Raw genomic sequence first — 22,111 nt, 5'->3', positions numbered from 1 at the left:
TTATTCAAACTTTAATAAGAAGGCTATGATACGAATAAGATGCATTTCCCCCACTTTGTTTTTGTCGTCAAGGAAACCAAGACGCTTGTTATGTTGCATGAGTCTAGTGTGGATCCGCACGAGTTTCGTGCTCCTAATATGGAGAAATTAATATAGAATTTTTCTATTATTTTCAAAACAGTAAAATAAGATGATTATTTATGATTGCTCTTACTTAATGGAAATGTTGTAAGAATGCAAATATAGTTCATTTTACGTACATGAATTGAGTATGAATTGAGAAAATATGTAACTGCGAAATGTATAGAAGGAGAAGCGTAAGCTGCCCCACTGCTTAGAGAATTAGCGTAGAGGGGGACAAAGCCGCATGAGGGGCCCCACCCGTGGATATCACATCGTTATGATCGTCAGTCGTCAATATACTCTATAAATTGTTCTATCAACGATTATTCTGCGCAATTACGACTGTCATATTGTTTTCTAAGTGTATATATTAGTTATATGCAAATTATGGCCACTCCAATTAGTAGTACTGGTAATGGTTATAATTTCAAAGTCGTGTTACTCGGCGAAGGATGTGTCGGAAAAACCTCTGTTGCATTACGATACGTTGAAAACAAATTTAACGATAGACATATCAGTACATTACAGGTAAAAAGTGGTTAATGTTTCGTATCGTTATTTCGAACTTTAATCTACATTTGGAATTTATATTTCTTTGTTTTTGTTCATGTACGAATAATATAATAATGTAATGTTCTCATGATTGGTAAATTGTCAGTCGTGATAAATATTGAAATATTCTGAACTTTTATACTTTCAGGCTTCTTTTTTAAATAAAAAGTTGACTGTACACGGAAAAAAAGTAAACCTGGCGATATGGGATACAGCTGGTCAAGAAAAATTTCATGCATTGGGACCAATTTATTACAGAATGTCAAATGGTGCCATTATAGTTTACGATGTTACTGATTACGATACATTTCAGAGGGTAAAGATTTAAAGAAAAATATTATTTTACTTTCTTATATCCTATATTAACGTTCATTTCACAGGTAATAAATTGGGTTACAGAGCTTAGGAAAATGTTAGGCAGTGGAATTTGTTTAGCAATTGCCGGAAATAAAATAGATCTTGAAAAGGATAGACGTGTTTGTACCGAAGAAGCAGAAGAGTAAGTTTCTTTTACTTTTTTATTTTTTCTTCTCTTTTCCAATTTGTTTTAATGTAAAATTTGATTATTAGGTTTGCTAATAAAACTGGAGCTATGCACTTTCATATTTCTGCCAAACTAAGTGAAAATATTGAAGAAATGTTTTTCCAATTAACGCTGCGCATGATAGAACATGCAGATCTGATGGAACAAAAGTCTACATTAACAAGAACAAGTAGTACACGTCGCAATGTTGTTGTAGTTGAAGATGAAGCTGAAGAAACTGAACCAACTAAGAGTTCCTGTTGTAGTGGTTCTTCGCATGCATCTTAATTCCAAATACCTGTATTGCAATTGGTTCTAATTTTAAACAAGTCTTATATATAAAAGTGTGTGTAGATATACATGCATGTATGTATATGTACATACACATATTGATAAACCACATATATATATCACAAAATTTTTAATATTTTATTTTTTAAGAAACAAAAAATAAAATAGATATAAACTACTAAGCCTAAGTAATTTAACTGAGTGTAAGGTAAGAAATATTGATTATATTTTGGGAGTTGATTTTTTATGTATTTCGATATTCAATTACATTGATAGAGCCTCAGTTGACTCATGAACCAAATATGTTGTTATCCACATATATCATATAGCTAGAAGATTTATTACAATTATTAGATGTATGTATTTCTGTCATATAAATGTATATATATTTAAATACTATTATGTTTTAATAAAAAGTTAATTAACATATACACGTATTTAATACGATGTTATTTCTTGGGAATGTTTTGTAATTTGTAATTCAGATTAGGTTGTAATTAGTTACAAAGTAAAGAATTTACTAATTACATGCACAGTATTTGTGAGTCTAAAGTACAATATTCTATTCTATCACAGGTACATACATGGATTATAAACATCCACAAATCGATCTATAGTAGCAACATAATCGTTAATTCGTTAAATTATTCATTTCTTCATAACAATTTTAAATAACTAAGTGTAAATATATAGATGTAAATATACGAATGGACTACTTATATTCGTAAATAAGAAAGAAATTTAAAACATTAGAAAGAATGATTAGAAAATTATACATTATGTAATATACAAATTATGATATATCCTAATATTTTTATATAAATAATTATATATTTGAATACAATATATCTCCATTCTATTAATAACAAGGAATGTAATTGAATTGTGTCAGTTCTATATAGGTCTGGGTTAGTCTTTTTCCATAACAGAGAACATATTAGGCGTTGAGCCCCTATTTTATCCCAGAAACCCATAATGGCAGGACTATTTAAGAAAATGTACAAAGATATATATATATATATGACAGTAGAAAGATTACTGTGTCTTTCATCTTTCAAATGATAACAGACAATAATGCTAAACATTATATTACATGGTACCCTGACAATGATTTTAGTCTAATTGTTAAATTACCGTAATAACGAATATTAATTTCGATCATTTGTTACTATTTTAAATTAGCAAAAATTCATGTAAGTTATTCTCTTGCTTTTTGAACTTGTTATAGTTTTTCTTTGTATGAAAGTTACAAACCAAGTATTACATAAACACGTTCTAATCACATCAGTAACTTAATGCTTATTTACTGAAAAATGAGAAATTTTATTGTTACTTTAAATTTAATTTAAATATGATTTTAACAATGCACCGAAAGATTCTTTGTATTTATATGTATTATTAAAAGAACAATCTCATTTAATCAGACTAAAATTGTATACAGTGCTATTAATTTCTGTGTATATATATATATTGTATATATATTGTATATATATTGTGTATATATATATATATATATATATATATATATATACATAATGTTAATACAAAGGATGCCATATACTATTAATAGTTACTAATTTATTACTATTTTTCGCTTTGGCTATATTAATCAACTATGTATAATAACATGTAGTTATCATGACTTTTACGACGTTTGCCATTTTAATCCTTACGTTAATAAAATTATGCGAGCAAGGCATCCTGTACATCATCGTAATTTGCTCGTCTAGTTTTACTATATTATGCTATCTTTAAATAATCCTACATTTTATAATTTCATGATATTTTTATATATCTTTGGTATACCATTAATTTTTATATAACTTTGCACACTTTTGAATTACGTAGCAACCAGACCATTTACGTTACTTTTAACGTCCCTTATGTTAATCCTGAAATCATGATACCAATTTACTAGAAAAAAATTTTGTGCAAGCTGTATAATTAAACGCTGTTTGTGACATTAGGTATGCAAGTATTTCTCTATCTGTATATTTGAATATAAAAATATTTTAATCAACAAAGTACGAATGTTATAATTAAATATGAATATTATACACGAATTGTTACGTTCGCTTCGAATTCCAACAAGTTTGATATGACTTCGAAGATTCTAAAAGAGATTCTCGCTTTTACATTCTAAAATGAAAGTCTCAGGAACTTCTCATACTTTTCAATAAAAATCCTATAAAATTTTCTTCGAAGTTGTATTATGTAAATTTTATACAATATCAAACATGGCAGCCGAATTTATAGGATTTCTGTTCTATAACATACATAAAATATTAATTTCGTTCCAAATTAGGCCTTTAGCGTTCGATTTTATATTCTCTTTATATAATAAATATTTTATCCTGATGAGTAAATAAAAAGTCTATGAATTGATTAATGGGACCTATCGCGGAGAGTGACATTCCACGTGATGGTGGTGCTCTGACAAGATTTGGACCAAATACGACGGCGAGATTACTTGATGTCATTTTGTTTAAATCACACCTGTCCATTACCTGTTATAAATATAGATATATTTTATCATAAAATTATATATAAGAAGGAAAATAATAAATCATGTAATCATTAAAGTAATAGCCTACCCTTGATAAAAATTGTACGATATATTTTAAGAGTTGGTAATTATCTTCTGGAAGTTTTTCAAGTACTAATATTTTAACTCTTCTTGGGCGTTCATCTTTCGATAGAGCTAAAATGAGAATATGAAACTATTTATATTATGTCATACTCAATATCAATAAATAACAAAATTGTATTTTAATATTTACCTTGAAATTGCGTTATTTCATCATATAATTCATACGTCATAAGAGGTTCATCTAATTCTCGAAGAAACGTTTTAAGAAGAACAGCTGCTATGTGTGGGTCTCCTTGGAAATCAACAGGCAATCCTTGATTGCAACGATTCTGAAGTTCCTTAACTACTGCTACATTAGCTGATCTTCTAAATATTCCTTCTGTTTCTAATGCTATAAGCGTGATAATATTACAATTGTTATCTTCAAAGAAATGATATATGATAATATTATTATCATGGCATTTTTAAAGAAAGATACTGAATTATACAAATTACATAATTATAAGCATACCATCTGGTGTATCAAGAAATTCAATGCATTGTCGCACTATTGGTGGTATAGGATCGCCATTATTATTTTCTTTAATAAAAGTAAGGCTTGCTCCAAATTGAGTGGTACCAACTGGTGTTGTCACCGCACTCTGAGGTGGACTGGTTGGTAAATTCTTTTTGTTCTTTAACATTAGCTGTTCATTGTGTCTACAAATGAATGTAATCAATTAATATTGATATAAATCTAAAAGTTTTATAATTACAAAAGAAACACTTACTCTATTACTTGAGGAGGTATAATAAGTTGATCAAGATTAATATATTGTGCCAGTTCTTCCAAATAATTAACATACATCATTTTCCGACCAAACTTTGCACTAAAGAAATAACAATAATATCAAGATTAATATAGTAACTGAAAGAAAATATTCATCAACTGAGTAAGAAATAATTACCTAATAGCTGGTTTAAATATTTGCCATACAATTCTAATAAAATTAGTTGGATGTACTAGATATAAAGCCTTCAAATTTTTTTTATACTTTCTGTCGAAAGCTTTATATGCTTGCCATAACCAGGATAATGGTGGTTTATTTTTTGAAGTAAGACCATAGTGAAAATAAATTAAACTATAATCTTGTTCTACAAATGTGTCTAAAGTATGTGTGAGATACCTGTTAAATAAATGTATTGTTAAAAATAATGAAATAAATCTTAGAAAAGATATGTATATCTATATATATTATACTCATATATTTATGTCACAAACCTGAGAAGTTTAGCATGATTAAACGCTTCTTTTCCAACAGGAGGTAATTTACATGCAGATACTACTATTATTTTACGACCAGCACTATCATCACCAACCACTTCTACAATGCCATATCTCGATATATCAAGATAATCTTCTTCATCCGCAAGTTCACCGTCCAATGCAGCAAGATCCTCTGCTACTCAGCATGAAAGAGTATATTCATAATAATCTTTTATTTCTACATTAAATTTCCTTTTGGTTTCCCTTTGACTCTTTTTATAAAATAAATACCCAAAATAATGAATGAATTGCAGATCAAGTAAAAGAGTCATTTAACCTTTGCTTTTGTGCATTTTTATACCATGCAATAATAAACTGTACAATGATCTACATAATTCACCTGCTAAGCCCCAAATGCCATGACATTTAGTGGCTACTAACAGAAGATAAAAGGTCACACACCGGATTCGATAACTGGAGCATCTACCAAAGCTTCTTCAAAGTTTTCTTCAATTGTCCCATCGCTTACTGGACTCTCCAAATAATCTATCCCAGTACCAGCACCACTGCTAATTATGTCCAATTTTTCTTCTAAAAGTTGTACAGCTATAAAATCATTACATCAATTATATTATAAGATAATTATTTGTCTGAAACCCTATTTGAATTTAATGTAAGAATTTACAAGAGAAATATAATAGTAACACAAGTAATTAACTTAAATTTCTTAAAAGAATAACTTAAAGATTAAAGTATGTTTCATGGTAAATATCTCATAGATAATATTCTACATATTTATACTATTCCATAAAACTACTTTTAACTTTCTACACTTAGTAATCTGAATTTCTTTTATATTGAAATATCTTACCATTATTTGAAGTGGTCTGTAACTCAGTATCATCGAACTCCAAGTTGGGCTCATAATCATGATAATCTGACAAACTTGGGTATGGGTCTTCGACGTCATTAGCTATTGCTATCATACAAACAGAAGTATGCGCATTATTGTCTACACCAAATATGTATCAATGAATCACAAAACACTACATCAGCCATTGCCAATTATTTATTCAATCAGTGGTTTTGCATTATAAATAGGTACTTAAAAAATGTTAAGTAATATTAAAAAAAAAAAAGAAACATCTTTGCAAAACAAGTATCATAATAAATTGATGACTAGTATACATCTCGCGGTTTCTCGTTATATATCAATTTTCCCCTGATCACATTACACGGTATATATGATCTCCAATAAATATTTTGATGGTATTTCATCCATGTTTACAAACCACTACGATTGTGGAACTTAAGAAGAAAACGGATTTTCTACTGATACGTTTATGTATATTTGAACGAAAGACTGGAACTATGTCAAGTTATGATCAAATCTGAAATTTTTTTAATACGCACTATCGTGTCATATACGCGAATTATTCGTCACTTATCGATGTGCTTTTCCACATAGGAGACTGAGATCCATCGTGAAATGTTTTCTCGCTAGAACGAACAGAAAAACGTCGATGCCAGGTGAACTTTTTTACAATCACGATTTTCGGCGATATTGTACTTTGGTGTGACGTTTATTTGACACCTAAAGCAACGTCAACAATCGCGACGGATAAGCTCACCTGTCAAAGTTCGTGTTGGGCTTAGCGTCGGTTGATAGTCTGCTTCCATTTTCTGGCAACTGTGCGATAAAACAGTGCCTCGATTAAATTACGGGGCTTTTCACGTAGCCTGCTTTACAAACGAACAACGTTTTTCTTCTCGAACGACATTATCCCGACGTGGTATGGCAAACCAGCGTATTCACGTCACGCTTTCATTTGTTGTGTCGCTAATTGTAATTCGTAGTCACTCGTCACTCCCTTTCCCCACTGCTCGATTAACGAATATTTTCATACTTATTCCTATTGGCTAGTTGTATACTTTCGCGATATAGATACGATGCGCGCTAAAAATATGAAAATCACGTGATACGTTCAAACGTTAAATTAAGGCGGAGAATAAATAAATAAATAAGTATCTACGTTATATAGAAATATCTATGTATGTAATCAAAAAATAAATATATCCACGTCTGGATATCAATCGATTGACTTTTTGATTCCAATATAATCTTAAAAATGATATCTATTAAATATTTTAAATAAATAAGTTAATACGTTTGAGAGTTTTGAACTTGAAATGTTTAAATATCTCTTTTTTATGTTATTTATATCTAAAAAATTTTTCAGACAGTTACAATTGCTTATAAATTAATTTTTAAATCACTGCTTAATAATATAATATAATAATAATAATTAATAGAAAATTCAGTTAAATTTTTTTTAAGTAATGAAGACAAATACTTATCTAAAAAAGAAAAAGAATTATATCAAGAAAGATACTTAAGAATTTATAAACAGATAAATTATTTTGTTATTATTGTAAAAAATATTTAATATTTATAAAGATTATGATAATATTAAACAATATAAATATATATACTTCTTATATCTTTTACCTAATTCAAAGATTTTGTTAATAAAGTAGAAAATATTATTTTTTTGTTAATAGAAGTTATATTATATTTACATATTGTGAGTACATTCTGTCATTTATTATTCTGTAATTTACTGTATGGAAAAAATGTAATTTTTTATACAAAGCTATGATGACGTAAATAAAGTAAATGATAATATGTGATTTTGTGCAATATATCATTTGAATTAAAATCAAATGTTTTTGCGATGATTTAAATTATATTTTAATAAATATGTTGCATGAATCACATTATTGTTCATTCTCCTTTACAAAAAACTAGTTTTATACAGATTTATTTCTTTACAAATGTTGAACATAAATTCTCAATTTACTATTTATACGATTTCTTTTCAATTACATACATGTCGTACAATTCCACCTTCTAGGCACCCATGATTGCTATGAACATTGTAGAACTTTCCCAAATGAGTTGAATTTCATAATTAATTAATATAAGTCTAGGCAATTAATGTGTTATTATGATACGTCCTGTAAGAGATAACCTATTTTTATTGATAAAGGTTAAAAAACCAATTTTTTCATATTGAACATCTTTAACAAAGAAGTTTAGAAGAACTAATATTGAGTATTAAAATATTAAATGTAAATATGCAAAGAAACAAAAAATATTGTTTATGGACTTTCAATTTAGTAATTTTTAATGTAGTTTATTAATTAAATGTATAAAGGATTAAGTGATACTGACTCATATAGCATTTAGTATATTTTAGCCTTCATGATAAACTGTTATTTGTAATAGTCTAATTTTTAAAAATGCTTACTTTCTACATCTTTATATGGTTTTCTTTAATTTTATTACATTCTACGTATTTATACGTTGTATGATATATACTTTATTAATACATTTATAATGGCATTTAGGTCTCTTATAATATACAAAAATATTTTTGTATAGTATAGTAGCAATTTAAATAAAGCATTAAAAAAATTGATTAACATTCATTTGCTCGTTAATTCATATGAATGGCAATAATGATTTGAATGATACTACATTCCCTACCTACATTTTGCAATTTAGTGTGTAATGATTTGTATTCAATTACTTTATATTTTTATTTATATTAGGATTATTATTATATTTTTACATTTTAAGTTACTGTTTAAATGTTTAACATTTGAGGCTGAAACATTGGCAGCTTGTTTCAATATTTGTAACTGACATTATTATTGTACGAGTTAAATATGTATCAAGGAAACAGGCTGATTTCAACATTATTTTCTAATAGTAAATATATGTTCATTTTTCCAATTATATTTCATACAAAACTTTACATGTTTGTGGGTTATTAAAATCCTACAATTGTTTATACATTCCATTTACCAGTCTCTTTGTAAACATAAAAATAGATTTATACATCTTATTTAATTGTATAATGTACATATCGTGTGTCTGTGTATGTTGCAATGCACATTATTGTAGTGCAAAAGGTATTTCCTATATCACTTCTTATTTAGTTACTATATCAAATCGCAAAATACAACATTTTGTGTTTGCAAATAATCAAATCTACGTATATGTATAATGATTATATTTTGATTGATTTACATGTAAAGGCAGAATTTTTTGTGTTTGCAATGATAAAATATATGTATATATTCATAAAATTTTCTTCAAATCCATATATGTCATATTGAGTTTTCCTATACAGATCGCACATTTTTTTCTGTAAATGTGCACTAAAGTTTATGTTTTTGCTTGATCTTATGTTATCTTACCTTAAATCTTAAGCAATGAGGACTAAGAAATTCATTTATAATACAATTCCACTCGGTGTTCGGACAATTTGAAAACATATGATGTACAGTAGATAAAAAGTATACTACAAATAAATCGAATTCCTTAAAATTATATACATATGATGTGTACAGCTTAAAATAGATGTCATAGTAAACAATCTGTAAAAAATGGAGATGTAAAATAAAATAATTGGTCCGTGTTTTTCTTTAAAAGAGGATGAATATATGAAATTTGCATATTTGCATTTTTGTGTTAAAAGACTTGCAATTGAATTAAAACTTCAACATACAAAAGAGTTACGTGACAATTAAGTTTTGATCTTTGTAAGACATTTCATCCTTGTAAGATCTGTTTCTTATTTACAACATAATTAAATTACTTATTTGTTAGAATTTGTGAATGGAAATATAGAATGGAGTATATGTACAATAATGTGATTCCTATTAAACCGAATACTTAGGACCACATTTTTTTATTGGTGTTAATCTGAGGCCTTTAGCCAACATTTGAGCTTCAAGGTCACGATCTTCATCTTGATACCTAAAAGAAAAGTATGCTTCCATTAACTAAATACAATAGTCAGGATTGAAATATGCAATGATAACGTCTTTATTTCGTGCAAATGGAACATAGTAATAATTAATATAAAGCAACCAAATATGTTAAAATATTTTTGTACGTCAATGGGTTTATTATGTGTTATCAAATATTTCTTCAAAAATTTATGGAATGAAATTAACGGAAATTTTTTATGAAAATATATAATATACTTCCATTCTTATACAAAAATCTATTTAATTAACAATTATTGCTTAAAAACTTTGCCTATAAGGTCTTTTAACAGTGATATGTGTTTAGGAAATAATTACCATAAACACATATAGTAACATATTTTATTTTTATCAAAGTATCCATCAAAGAATACTTTAAAACCTAACAACAATTACATTTCTATAATTTTAACAATGCTATATTTTTAACCCTGTACATGATCAAATATAATTTTAAATACAATTAAAATATTTTCATTCTCTCAACAGCACTACAATACAGTCAAATATACAAATACATCACTTTATTACGATGCAAAAAAATACTTATAGTAAAAAAAAACAAAAAAAATGTGTATATGAACAACATGCGTAACTGAATTACAATAAAAATTTAAAAATTGTAAAAGAAGAATGTAAAAAATAACTCTCCTAATTTGCTCTTCTGCATGCAATGTAAAATTACAAGTGAATGGAAAAAACTGTATACTGTGATCACTAGTTAATATAGTAGTCTTTGTAAAATAAATATATAATACTCTATAGAAAAAAAATGATATAACAAAATACACTGAGCTATAATGTGAACGATTTATAGCTTTTATATGTAATCGTACGATACGATTATGTATAAAATTAATGGAATAGAAATGCTGTAAAGGAGCTTAAGAACTTTTTAATATTTGTAATATATAAATGAAAATAGAGAAATTTAAATATCATTTATGAAATTAAGAAAATTTAGAAAAGTATGAAGAGTTGAAAAGCGTTAGCGGTTCATTGTAAAAGTTAATGAATAATTCTATTAAGTTAGTCAAAAACACATACATGATTAAAATGACTACTAAAGTGAGCACAGAAGATGTATCACTCAAATCAGGAGAAAAGAAATTAGATACGTGCGAAAAACAGGCAACGGTATGTGTAGGAAAGGAAGTTAATGTTTGGCATGTAGATTTACACCACCTTTGACGCTCCTCTTCTAAAAGAGCAATGAGCGAGTCCCGCTTTGCAACTATTTCCAACATTTCTGTTAAAATCTCTCCTTCTTTTTTCACATCAGCGCTGGTCTTTTTATCATCTGTAAAATGTTAATATATCCTATTCCTCCTAATATCCTTTTATAAATGTATTATAAAATATAACTTATTACTATTATATCATTAAACCATTAATAAAAATTGAAACATTGTAAGAAAACACTAACCATCATCAGCTAAGCGTTCACGCAATTCCTGTTGCAATCTTTCATGACGATCTTCAAGTTGAACCTCTTGAGCTCGTACCAAAAGCTCCTTTTCGTATCTGCGTAATTCCGTGCGTTCTTTCATAAGATCGAACCACTCTCTGAGTAAATCCGCTTCTTCTCGATCAGAGCATTCTAAATATTATAAGTACTTTTTATTTTGAGCGTCTACAATGAAATTTGTTGTAGCGATAGATTCTTACCGCCTTCACCACGAAGAGCTTTTTCAACGCTAACACCTCTGCTTTCCAATTCTCTTTGTTTAACTTCTGTTTCTTCTAGCTTTCTCTGTATCTCTTGAGCCATACGCAACCTTTGGAACATTTATAAGAGAATTATAAATGATTGAATTACTATAAGAGTATAAAATAACTTTGTTACATACCTCTTTAATTGTGCTTGTCTAGCTATTCGTTTTGTAGTTTTTGTTTTGCGTGAAATACTATTGCAAGAACCTTCTGTTACTGTAGCCTTGTGCATGCATGATGCTGACATTGCTGTTGTTTTTGTATCATCATCTGATAAACTATCATCTGTTAAATAAACAATGGATATAAAATATAAGAAATAAAGTTTTCTTATGTTCACATAGTTGTGGTACTCAATGTCTTATTCATACCTGAAACTTGTGTAGTAGGAATGGTGTAAGTAAGGGGTGGTGATGGAATTGGCGGCGGGTTTTCATTTAGGAAATTTCTTGTGAGCATACCCTCGCACACACTTTTTGGTCTAGTGTTAGTCTTTGGCGACAAGACTTTATCAAGCTGAAAAAAGATATACTATAACATTGGTTTCTTGTTATTGCTTTGATAAATATAAAAAGAATTACTTTAATTCTAGTAATTAATGTAAACAATTTTAATATTGAAAATAAAAATTACAATAAACTTCACTATTGGAGTACATTGAACAAGCTTTCAAAATTTCATGATATGAAAATGTAGTTACAAAATACAAATATAGATATCTGCACACTACATAATTTAGCAACTTAATTTGATAAATTAATTAATAAAGAAATAGTCTACTCTGTACATAGTAGGAATATAGTAGAGAATATAGTAACTGTCAAATAAACTACCCAGCCACCTGTTTTTCAATAGTATTTTCTTAATATCTATATGTTAGATACAACTTGATTAAAGCACACTGAAAAAGAAAAACGAACATACTGAAATGGCAATTTATGTGTGTGATAAAAGTTACCATGCTTATTTATAGGGCAGATTATTACTACGAGGATTCAACAACAATACAATATAAAACAATTCCATGTAGCTTATGCCAATCAATATGTTACCCCTTCAAAGCAGACGAGAAAATGCGGCAAACGAAAATAAAATCATAGTACCTGCACGATATACAATAGCGAATACAAATAGTGGCATAAGAAAGCTAATACTGGAAAAATTAGTATCAATGACTTATGAGTTGCTTACATCTGACCCTTCCGAATACGATTTATATAACTGAAACATTTCAGAATCCAATTAGTTAAGAGATACTGGAGAATACATACACGCTATACAATAGAAGGAATGTAGAGAGACTAGCACGAAGGAGAAATAGGATATACGTACTTTGCCTTTTGTTTTTGACGTCAGACGGAACATAGATAATTTGTCTTTTTGATTGGACGGCGAAGGAGAAGATTCTTTCTTGAAGAAGAAATCTGACACTGCTTGGATGATACTCTTTCTTCTTTCTGGATCTTTCGTCTTTTGCTTCTTATCTCTTTTTACGACGGCAACAGAATTATTTGACTTTGGAAAATCACTATGTAACAGTTCATCCATTGATTTTGCATTGGCAGCAGATAAGTCAGTAAAATTTATTGCCTCTGCTACAGCCTTCATATTGTCTGTACTCTTGCTCGTTTGCAATTTTAATCCAGTCTTGTTTGCTCCAGAACTGTAGAGTCTCATGCGAGGTTCATGTATTTCTTCTTTAGTTTTTCTCTCTTCCATGGAAAGTTGTCTTCGTGTGACTTTCATTCTCAGCTCTTTAATTTTATCTTCTGGACTGAGACATAGATCTTCGTCACTCTTTAATCTAGCTCTTTCCCTTGCATCTTGCCTTGCCTTCTCTGCTGTCCTCTTTGCTTCTTCGTGTTTCAATCTTGGAGGTGCGACCGGAGTTCTAAAGTTTTCTTTCTCATTAGCTATTTTAGTTAATGTGGTATTTTCAGAGGATTGAATATCATTCTTATTAGTTTCTTTACTTGTAGTTTTTCCTATCTCTGATTTCCAAGGCAATTGCTGTGACTCATGAGATGTTTCACTTTTTACAGACTTTTTGGTTTCAACAGAAGTAGTATGCGAGGGACTATTTTCAGGTGTTACTATAGATGTAGGCACGAATTTATTAATCAGTGAAACATTAGGAATGGATGGTCTTATTGGCGATAAAGTTGGAGTTGAATTAAACGACGAAGCTCTAGCAGCTCTTCTTGCTTTTTTTTCTGCAGACTTTTGCTTATGAGCTTCCACTTTATCCATTAGTAAATCTTGTATTACATTCTTTTGCTTGGATCTTTCTCTGGTAATTTCTTCCAATTTCCTAGAGGTAGCTGGTGAATTAAAGCTGTTATTTATCGTTATTTCTTGATTTTTTATTTCTTCTGCTATCATCTCAGCGGCACGAGATTGCAGAGAGCTTTTGGAGTTCTTTCTCTTCGATTTTCTGACATCTATAGAGTCTTTGGCGTTGCTAAATTCTGCGATTCTAGATTGTAGACGTTTCACATATTCCAGATAGTCCGGATTGCTTGAATCAGCTGTTACTTTCGTTTCTTCTCCTTGTTCAGGTTCCTTTTGAGTTTGACTTGGAACTATTGAAACTTGTGGATTCACGGGACTAGCAAGAATAGTGACTACTTCACTAGTAGTGGTATCTTCAGCTGGTTCAACGATAAGCAAACTATCTTCCTCCATTGATTGAAACAATTCTTTATTTATTGCTTCCGCGATAGATTGATCTTCTTGAACAGAATTTGATTTTGTTCCTACGTTTGATTTAGTATTATTCTCGGATTTATTTATAGCACCGTTTAGCTTATTCATAACATCATCCATGGTAACTGGATTTATTTCTATCACGTTTCTGTCGTTATAAGCTTCTTCCTCTGAGCACGAGTCATTCTCTACTTCTAATTTTGCGATAGGAGCGTCGGTAATTAATTTATCTCGCGAACTTGTAAGCGTTGGTGAGCTCTTAATGTTTACGAATTCTATATATCCTCTATTCTTGAGCATAACAGTATTAGAAGCATCTTGCAAACTATCATCAAGGAGTGATTCGTTATCTGTGTCCATAAAATCTATATTTTCACCGTTAGCTAAAAGTTTCGAGGTATTATTAATAGGAACATCTATCTGTTTGTCAAGCTTCGAAAAATCCAAGTCCATATCTGTTAAATCTTCTTGTTTAGCTATCGTAATTGGAGTATGACCTGCTTTCGAAGCATCTGATAATGTAGGTTTCCGCCTTGTGGTTATAAATTCTGGATTAATATTGAACTCGACATCTCGTAGATCATCTGAAACAATGACCTCACCATCACGAGCCCATTCTGAAAATTCTGTTTCCGTAAGGGCAGCTGTGGTGATGTCATTCTCTTCAGAATCATCATGTTTATTGGAAATTGCAGAAGTTATCGATGTAGGAGTACTGCAATTGCTAATGCTCTTTTTGCCATCATCCTGCAGTTCTAACTGCTCAATCTCATTCTTTACTATCTCTAGCTCCATTGAAGTTTTATTCATGGAAGATATTGGAGCAGAAACTGCAGTATTCATCTTAGTATTCAACTCTTTGTCGAGTAAAAATGAACACTCTATGGAATCTGGTTCGAATGACTGACCATCATCAAAGTCTTTACATTTGTTAGCTTCCTCGTCCAGCAACAGATCTCCATCTGTACTGTGAATTTGTAAACGAGGCGGAGACAAATTTACAGCAGGTGATTTATCCTGCGGTTCATCTTCCGCTTCACCATCGCCGGAAGATAAAGAATCGCTGTCTATATCTGAATCTCCAGTACTAGCAGTCTCTTTTGTTTTTTCCTTGTTTTTACTCCAATCGACTTGGGGTACTATGATAGAGGTCTCATGCAAGGGACTTCGTGGTCGGAAACCATTATTTTCATCTGTGGTCACAGTAAAATTGCTCTCTGTATTTTGAGAGTTTCGCGCATTTTCTAATATTTGTGAGCTCTTAACTGTATGCAATTGACTAGATGCCACTTGTTCTTTCATAACTTCTTTGTTCTCTATGTCCTTGGATTCACCACAGACAATATTAGGTGAAGTTTTTGATTTTAATATACTAGATTCTTTTACCAAATCTGGTAAGTGGGTTTTCGATATCTCAGGCAAAATTGTTGCTTTATAAATAGGAGTATCGTTGTTTAATAAGTTCTGTGGGGAACGATTGGCATTGTATGGTTTTATCGGAGATGAAGAGAATATAGCTGTAGGTGATATAGGAGAAAGTTGAGTATTATTCGAGCGTAATTTGCTCGTTCCCTGTAAGAATGCTTGCATCGTTGGACTTGGTTCTGGAGCGGGATTTAAGAGTTTTTGGTGTTGAGAAATAGCGTCTGTGAAATTTCTTAACTGAGTATCCACATTCGAAGCTGATCCTGACTTCATGACAGAACTACCAAAGGCTGTACCACCGAGTAAATACTTCTTTTTTAACTCCAAAGATAATTTAGACGCAATACCTTCGGTAGAATGAGTGCGGTTCAATAAATAATCTCCTTTGCGTGGATTTATTAATGGAGCTACATTCGTATTATTGAATCCTAATAAATTCAGCTTACTCTCTTTCTCAAGATGAGAAGGATTTATATTATGATCCGTTTTTAATTGCGACTTCGCGACTTCTAAATCTTTATCTTGCTTGATATTCCCATTAATTGATGAAATAACTTTGCTTTTTACTTGAACTTTCTTAGGCTCGACATAATTTCCTCTGGTTTTGCGGACATACGAATCGTTGATCGTAATTTCTGGAATCTCATGCTGTGTGGGAGTTGCACCATCGTGTTCAAATTCAGAGTCCGTCGATATTTCTGTAGCTGAATTTTCTTCGCTCTCTTCTGATGTACCTTCATTGGAGGCAACCTGTGAGATTACACATAGATTAATAGACGAATAGAAATATTATGAACGTTAAATGTTATCAAGAAGAAAAAAAATTTGTTTAGTGTATTAGTGAAACAATTAGTGGCAAGGAACATGATGCATTTGGTCAAAAGAGTGTTTTGTAGTATTAATAATATTAAGCTTGTTAATTATTTTCATTACTAGAGTCCAATAAGAAATACTCTGGCGTTTTACAAATGTATATAAAAATATATGATGTTCCTATGATATTAGTTACTAATACTCGCCCAATGTTTATTGTGAAACTGATCATGATAACCATATGAATTTGTCTAAAATGAGACAGTGAGATTTTTAATAAAGTATTGGCTGGTGGTAATTTCAAAATTAATACAAATTGGTAAGAGAGTTACATTGCCAGTTTTAGCATGAACACTAAATCAAACACAAACAATTAATCAACTTGAGACACGGTTAATTTAAAATTAGTTCAATAGGTCACTCCATTCGTACATAAAGATGCTTTACCTTTTCTTCAACGGCTTTGGGTATTTTAATAAGATATACCATCAGCCAAGTATAAGTAATATCTTTTTTTCTTTACTTTATTAACATATCTCACACAATTTCCCTAAATGTAAATCATAAAATTGAAAAACATATTGAAAACATACAGTAATCGTGTTTGAAGATTTGTTCATCATATGCACTCATATATGTGGTTTAAATATTAATATATATGCTAAGACACTATACATTTATCTTTCTTTGTTCTATCATTTTTAGGAGGTATAGATTTCATAGATTCACGCTTGTCAGAGTTTATTAATGGAGGAGACTTTGTGTGTTGAGAATGTTTATGTTCATCGCTAGTATTTTCTAATGTACTTATTGTTTTACTTATTTCACTATTACGATTTGCTGTTTCAGACGAATGTTTTAACTTATTAGTCCCTATATTTATCGCATTATTATGTTTATTAGTATTAATATCTGATTCAACCAATCTCTCATTAATTGTAGTGGAACTTGATTTACAGGTAGAGTTACAGGTAGACTCTTCTAAAGAAGGTGGAACATTAGACTTTTGTTTTGAAGTTCTTCTTCTTATTGGAACATCAGGAGTAAATTGTGCATTGGATATGTCAAGCCTTATTGAAGAACTGAGTTCATGATGTCCATGTTTTCTATCTGGCCTTTTTGGAACTTCATCTGTTAGATTTGGTAGAATTGTATTACTATTTGAATTCATATTCTTTACACGTTTTGGTACTTCAATGTTTTGTTCAACAATCTTTACTTTAGTAACTTGTTCGTGTTCCACAGGTAAGGCCGTTAATTCAAAAGAAGATTTGGAACTTTTATATAATATATCATTTCTATTAGTAATTTCTTTCCTCCTATTTAGAGTATTATCGCTTCTATGTACAATATCGTACTTATTATTGTTAATATTATTAAATTGCGTCGTCGATACTATCTGTTTTACATCAGGCTTCGTATTACTAGCAGAATGAGTTGCGTCATCTATTTTCTGTTCGTGTAATTTGGTTCCTAAGATATCATAATTTAAATATGGAATCGACATTATTTGTTGTACATTTTCGGGTCCAAACTGCTTATTTGTCTCTTTTTCATAGAATTCGGGTACGAAAATATTGTTGAGTTGTGGAGTTATTTGTTCTGTACGAAGATCAGTTGTTACTTCTTTTCTTCTTTCATCCAATTTAGACACTAACGTGTTACTGTTGGATTTTAATATAGCTTGTTCTGTATTTGTTTCCTGTATTTTGTGAGAACTAGTTGCCACACATTCATCTGATGTGCTATTTGAAATATTGCTTATTAGTGGTGAGGTCAATATGTTTTCTTCTGCATTGATCGCATTATTAGAGGGATTAATTATTACATTTTCATATGATTTGGCATCTAAGATGTTATTGACTTGTTGTGAAGGCAAAGGTGTTTGTTCTGAATTGATTTCATTCGCAGGTTGATCAATGATGATAATCTGCTTTTCTTTATGCACTTCAGTTTGTACAATGTTATTTAAAGTTATATTTTTTCCATTAGAAGGCAGCTCACGTTCTTTCGCTACATCTACATTATTTGTTACGTTTGATTGTTCATTTGCGTCCTCTAAATGCAATTTCGTAGATAAAGTATCCAAATGCAATTTAGATTCAGTATCTTCAGTGTCAATCGAAAACATTTCCTTGTTTTGTCGCTCTATCTCCTCAAATTCCTTAACAATAGCGTCAACATCAATTTCATTTAATTCATCATTATTTATATTGCTATTATTTTTTGGACTTTCGGGTCTTCTATAGTTTAATTCTTCAGAAGATTCTTGCTTTGTTTTTTGGAAATATTTCATTATATCTTTCGTTTCAACTTTCGCAGATAGCTTCGGTTTAATATCTAATTCGACAACTTTAATATCAGGCGATTTTTCGTTTTGAATACGTGTATTTTGATCTTTTATTTTTTGTTTTCTTACGTCCGTGAAATATTTGTTAATTTTTCTTCGGGCATTTTCAGTGGATAATGGCCGAAGTTCACCCACTGACATTTTATTCCTTGCTTTCCTTTGTCTTAAATCACATTTTAATTTATCGAATGAACTATTTCCGTCAGATTGAACCGCTTGATTGTTAGTTTTATTGGGCACTGTTAATTTAGCACTTTCAACAGATGTTTCTTCTAACGACTTTTCATTTGTCGGAGATGGTGAAGTAATAGTCACGATAGGAATTCCTTTAGGATTCTTTATGGATAATTTTAATTTATTATCTTTTGGAATATCGTCTGTCGATTTTATGTAGTTTTGTGTACTCTCTGAATCGCAAGTTTCTGTATCTTCTGCAGTCATTTTGTCCTGACTATCGGACATTAATAATTCATCATACAATGTTTCAGTCGATTTGTACATTTCATACGAGGAGGATGGCGACGAATCTCTACTACGGTTTGGAGAAGAAGTTATTAGATCCGGTAGTCTTTCCTTGAGGCTTAGAACTTCTTCGGTGTTAGGCTGGACTGTATTACTGTAACTAGTCTGACTAAATGGAATAGCATCTGGAAGCATAATTCCTGCAAACACTGTTTGCAGTTTTATGTTTGATGTACTAATTGCTTTTGATGTTTCGGGTGTAATATCCAGGTCAGGCATTTCTGTATTACTTATTTCACTATGACTAGAAACTATTGTTTGGGTTAATTCGCTATTAATACTTCCTATTTCGTCCAAATTTTCATTAACAGAAATTACTTCATTATTTAATTCATTACTATCAATATCAGTAAGCTTAGAAATAACTTTATCACTTTCATTTGATGATTCACCTTGGACTGCTTGACCGTTATCTAAATTCAAAACACAACTTTCATCTACTAAACTTTCATATTCTGAAATACACTCATCCACATTATGTATATTGAAATTATTCTGTTCTATCGGATTAGAAACAATTACAGACGAATTTAAATTTACAGTATCATTTTCCCTATTATCTGTTACTAAATTACAAGAAGAATCAGGCAAATGAATTAAACTTCCAGATGCTTTGCTATGAGATGTGTTCTCTTCACTATTAAAGTTTACATCGTTTGCTATTGGTTGACCTGTGTTTTCTATTAACGTATTAATTGTCAGTGTCTTTTTATCAGGCGATTTTTCAATATCTTCTGTATTGATTATATCTTGATCAACTTCACTATTATTCACGTCTATCTCTTGGGGCGATATAAAATTATGAGTTTGTATAGGAAGTATAAGAGATTCTTGAGTTATATTATCTATAGAATCTTGAGAAATTTTCACCTCCGTTTCCGAACCGGTGTCCGTATCGGAACTACGGGTAGGATTCTTCAGCCAAAACTCCTGTCTTCTAAGCTCTCGAGCGCGTATGTCGTCTTCATCCTCCGTAGCTGTTGTACTTTCATCGTCTGAATAAAAATACAAATCAAGAAAGATAGTTATTTTCATAGTAATAAAGAGCAATAAAGAAGTAATTTAACGAAGAATCAAAGCTGTACCTTCGTTCGTGTATTCATCGCTAGAATCTTCATATTCATTGCTCCCAGTATCAGACTGTCCCATTGCAGCATGTGGATGAGAGTATCGTAGTGTCCAATTTTTGGCAAGTTCAAGAGTTCCTTCGGTTGTTAAGGGCTGATCTATTGCTTCTTCGTATACTTCGTTATCGTCATCCGAATCGCTGGTGAAACATTAATAAACCGTTTGAAAATCTGTTATCATGTTTTTTAATTATACTTATCCGTAAAATATCTCACCTCATGTCTGAAATGTCATCGCTAGAACCCATTTCTGCAGTGGAAGCACCGAAATTTCTATCCGTCCATTCGTCTTCATCCATCTGACTTTGGGGTTCTTCGGCGTCTGATATTCCTGCTAAATTTTCAAATTCTATTCTCTCAGGTGTTTGTCCGCGATCAAGTAAATCAAGACCAACAACGCCTTCTAAAGGTATCTTTGCCTAAAAACAATGTACGTTATTTAATATTCTTAATTTAGAAAGAGAATCGTATACGATGAAGTTGAAGTTGAGATCATACCTTCTCCGGTGTCTTTAGATGTACTGGTGTGGCAGGTATGTTTTCCTTGTTCAACACTGCAACTCTCTTCTTATCTGCGCGAGCTTTTAATGCTCCTAAGAAACCGAAATGTTGTGTACAGTAGAATCGTCCTCCACTCTTGTCCCGATCAAACGTATGGTTTCCTATCATTGAAGAGTTATTATTGGTAAAAATTCTCTCCCCATTGATTTCCAAAAGAGATTAAGAATAAAAATTGAACCTATTCTCAAAGAGGTAGAACAATATTCGCAACGGAAACAGCCTCGATGGAAAAACTTCCCTTCGGCACTAAGTCTCTCCATTAAATAAACTCTCTTATTGCAAAAATGACACGTCTCCGAACCTCCTTGCGCGGGTAACGCTATTGTGGGCTTGGCATTCTGCAAGAAAAGTACGAGGAAACAAAGTAGTAATTATTAACTTCAAATGTTTAGTACAAAAGAATCTTAGTCAGCGCTTTTCAATCGTATTATAACGTTTTTAACAATGCATAATTGCATATTAGGTGTTACAATTAGACGATACACGTATCAACATAAATTCCATTAGGATTACAAATATTTTAATTCGGTTAGATCAGTTAATTAACTTAGGAAGAAAAATCTCAAATGTAAAATGATGTTTTAGTGTTATGCACTACACATATGTATCATATGAAAATATATTCCGTATATCCTGTAAGAAACAATAAATTTACAGATACATGGGTACATATGACGATTCTATTCTCTTGGGAGCAATTATATGAAAAATACAAAGTACAATAGACGTC

General features: G+C 30.5%; 3 protein-coding genes across 10 annotated transcripts in view; 1 reads left to right on the top strand and 2 right to left on the bottom strand.

Annotated features, from left to right (window-relative positions):
* The first annotated feature begins 346 nt into the window (after positions 1-346).
* LOC117210012 (ras-related protein Rab-21) lies at positions 347-2,016 on the top strand. Its single transcript, XM_033452555.1, has 4 exons — positions 347-651; positions 824-991; positions 1,056-1,174; positions 1,246-2,016. Exons 1-4 carry the CDS (start codon positions 502-504, stop codon positions 1,484-1,486), a joined length of 678 nt encoding a protein of 225 aa, XP_033308446.1. The 5' UTR covers positions 347-501; the 3' UTR covers positions 1,487-2,016.
* A 1,068-nt stretch (positions 2,017-3,084) lies between these two features.
* On the bottom strand, positions 3,085-7,225 carry LOC117210010 (rho GTPase-activating protein 1). Its single transcript, XM_033452546.1, has 10 exons — positions 6,957-7,225; positions 6,197-6,304; positions 5,788-5,931; positions 5,341-5,521; positions 5,027-5,245; positions 4,850-4,948; positions 4,591-4,778; positions 4,270-4,470; positions 4,084-4,190; positions 3,085-3,996 (listed from the first exon to the last, which is right to left on the bottom strand). The coding sequence occupies exons 1-10, from the start codon at positions 7,003-7,005 to the stop codon at positions 3,823-3,825; spliced, it is 1,470 nt and encodes a 489-aa protein (XP_033308437.1). The 5' UTR covers positions 7,006-7,225; the 3' UTR covers positions 3,085-3,822.
* Positions 7,226-8,506: 1,281 nt separating this feature from the next.
* The window catches only part of LOC117210322 (F-actin-monooxygenase Mical), a 110,785-nt gene continuing 97,180 nt past the window's right edge, over positions 8,507-22,111 (bottom strand). For 4 of the 8 annotated variants that reach the window (XM_033453248.1, XM_033453250.1, XM_033453253.1 and 1 more), the window contains 13 exons: positions 21,560-21,719; positions 21,319-21,482; positions 21,037-21,239; positions 20,779-20,960; positions 20,564-20,688; positions 13,210-16,758; positions 13,069-13,098; positions 12,249-12,393; positions 12,015-12,162; positions 11,833-11,942; positions 11,591-11,764; positions 11,350-11,464; positions 8,507-10,153 (listed from right to left, as the gene is read on the bottom strand). In XM_033453248.1, the coding sequence (XP_033309139.1) occupies positions 10,057-10,153; positions 11,350-11,464; positions 11,591-11,764; positions 11,833-11,942; positions 12,015-12,162; positions 12,249-12,393; positions 13,069-13,098; positions 13,210-16,758; positions 20,564-20,688; positions 20,779-20,960; positions 21,037-21,239; positions 21,319-21,482; positions 21,560-21,719 (5,202 nt within the window). In that variant the 3' untranslated portion in view covers positions 8,507-10,056. Of the gene's footprint in view, positions 10,154-11,099; positions 11,465-11,590; positions 11,765-11,832; positions 11,943-12,014; positions 12,163-12,248; positions 12,394-12,980; positions 13,099-13,209; positions 16,759-20,563; positions 20,689-20,778; positions 20,961-21,036; positions 21,240-21,318; positions 21,483-21,559; positions 21,720-22,111 lie in introns of those variants that run through there. The other 4 variants (XM_033453252.1, XM_033453251.1, XM_033453246.1 and 1 more) reach the window with 4 other exon arrangements.

The sequence above is a fragment of the Bombus bifarius genome, unplaced genomic scaffold (assembly GCF_011952205.1).
Source record: "Bombus bifarius isolate JDL3187 unplaced genomic scaffold, Bbif_JDL3187 scf7180000008199, whole genome shotgun sequence".
In the NCBI taxonomy this organism is placed as follows: Eukaryota; Metazoa; Arthropoda; class Insecta; order Hymenoptera; family Apidae; genus Bombus; species Bombus bifarius.
The sequence above is the reverse complement of the archived record's forward strand: the minus strand, read 5'-3'. Positions and strand labels throughout refer to the sequence as shown.

Coding starts and splice junctions, on each gene's coding strand:
- LOC117210012 (XM_033452555.1), top strand. CDS start 502: ATGCAAATTATGGCCACTCCAATTAGTAGTACTGGTAATGGTTATAAT. Junction 992..1,055: donor ATTACGATACATTTCAGAGG/GTAAAGATTTAA, acceptor TTCATTTCACAG/GTAATAAATTGGGTTACAGA. Junction 1,175..1,245: donor TGTACCGAAGAAGCAGAAGA/GTAAGTTTCTTT, acceptor TTTGATTATTAG/GTTTGCTAATAAAACTGGAG.
- LOC117210010 (XM_033452546.1), bottom strand. CDS start 7,005: ATGGAAGCAGACTATCAACCGACGCTAAGCCCAACACGAACTTTGACA. Junction 4,779..4,849: donor ATACCTCCTCAAGTAATAGA/GTAAGTGTTTCT, acceptor ATTCATTTGTAG/ACACAATGAACAGCTAATGT. Junction 3,997..4,083: donor TCGTACAATTTTTATCAAGG/GTAGGCTATTAC, acceptor TATTTATAACAG/GTAATGGACAGGTGTGATTT.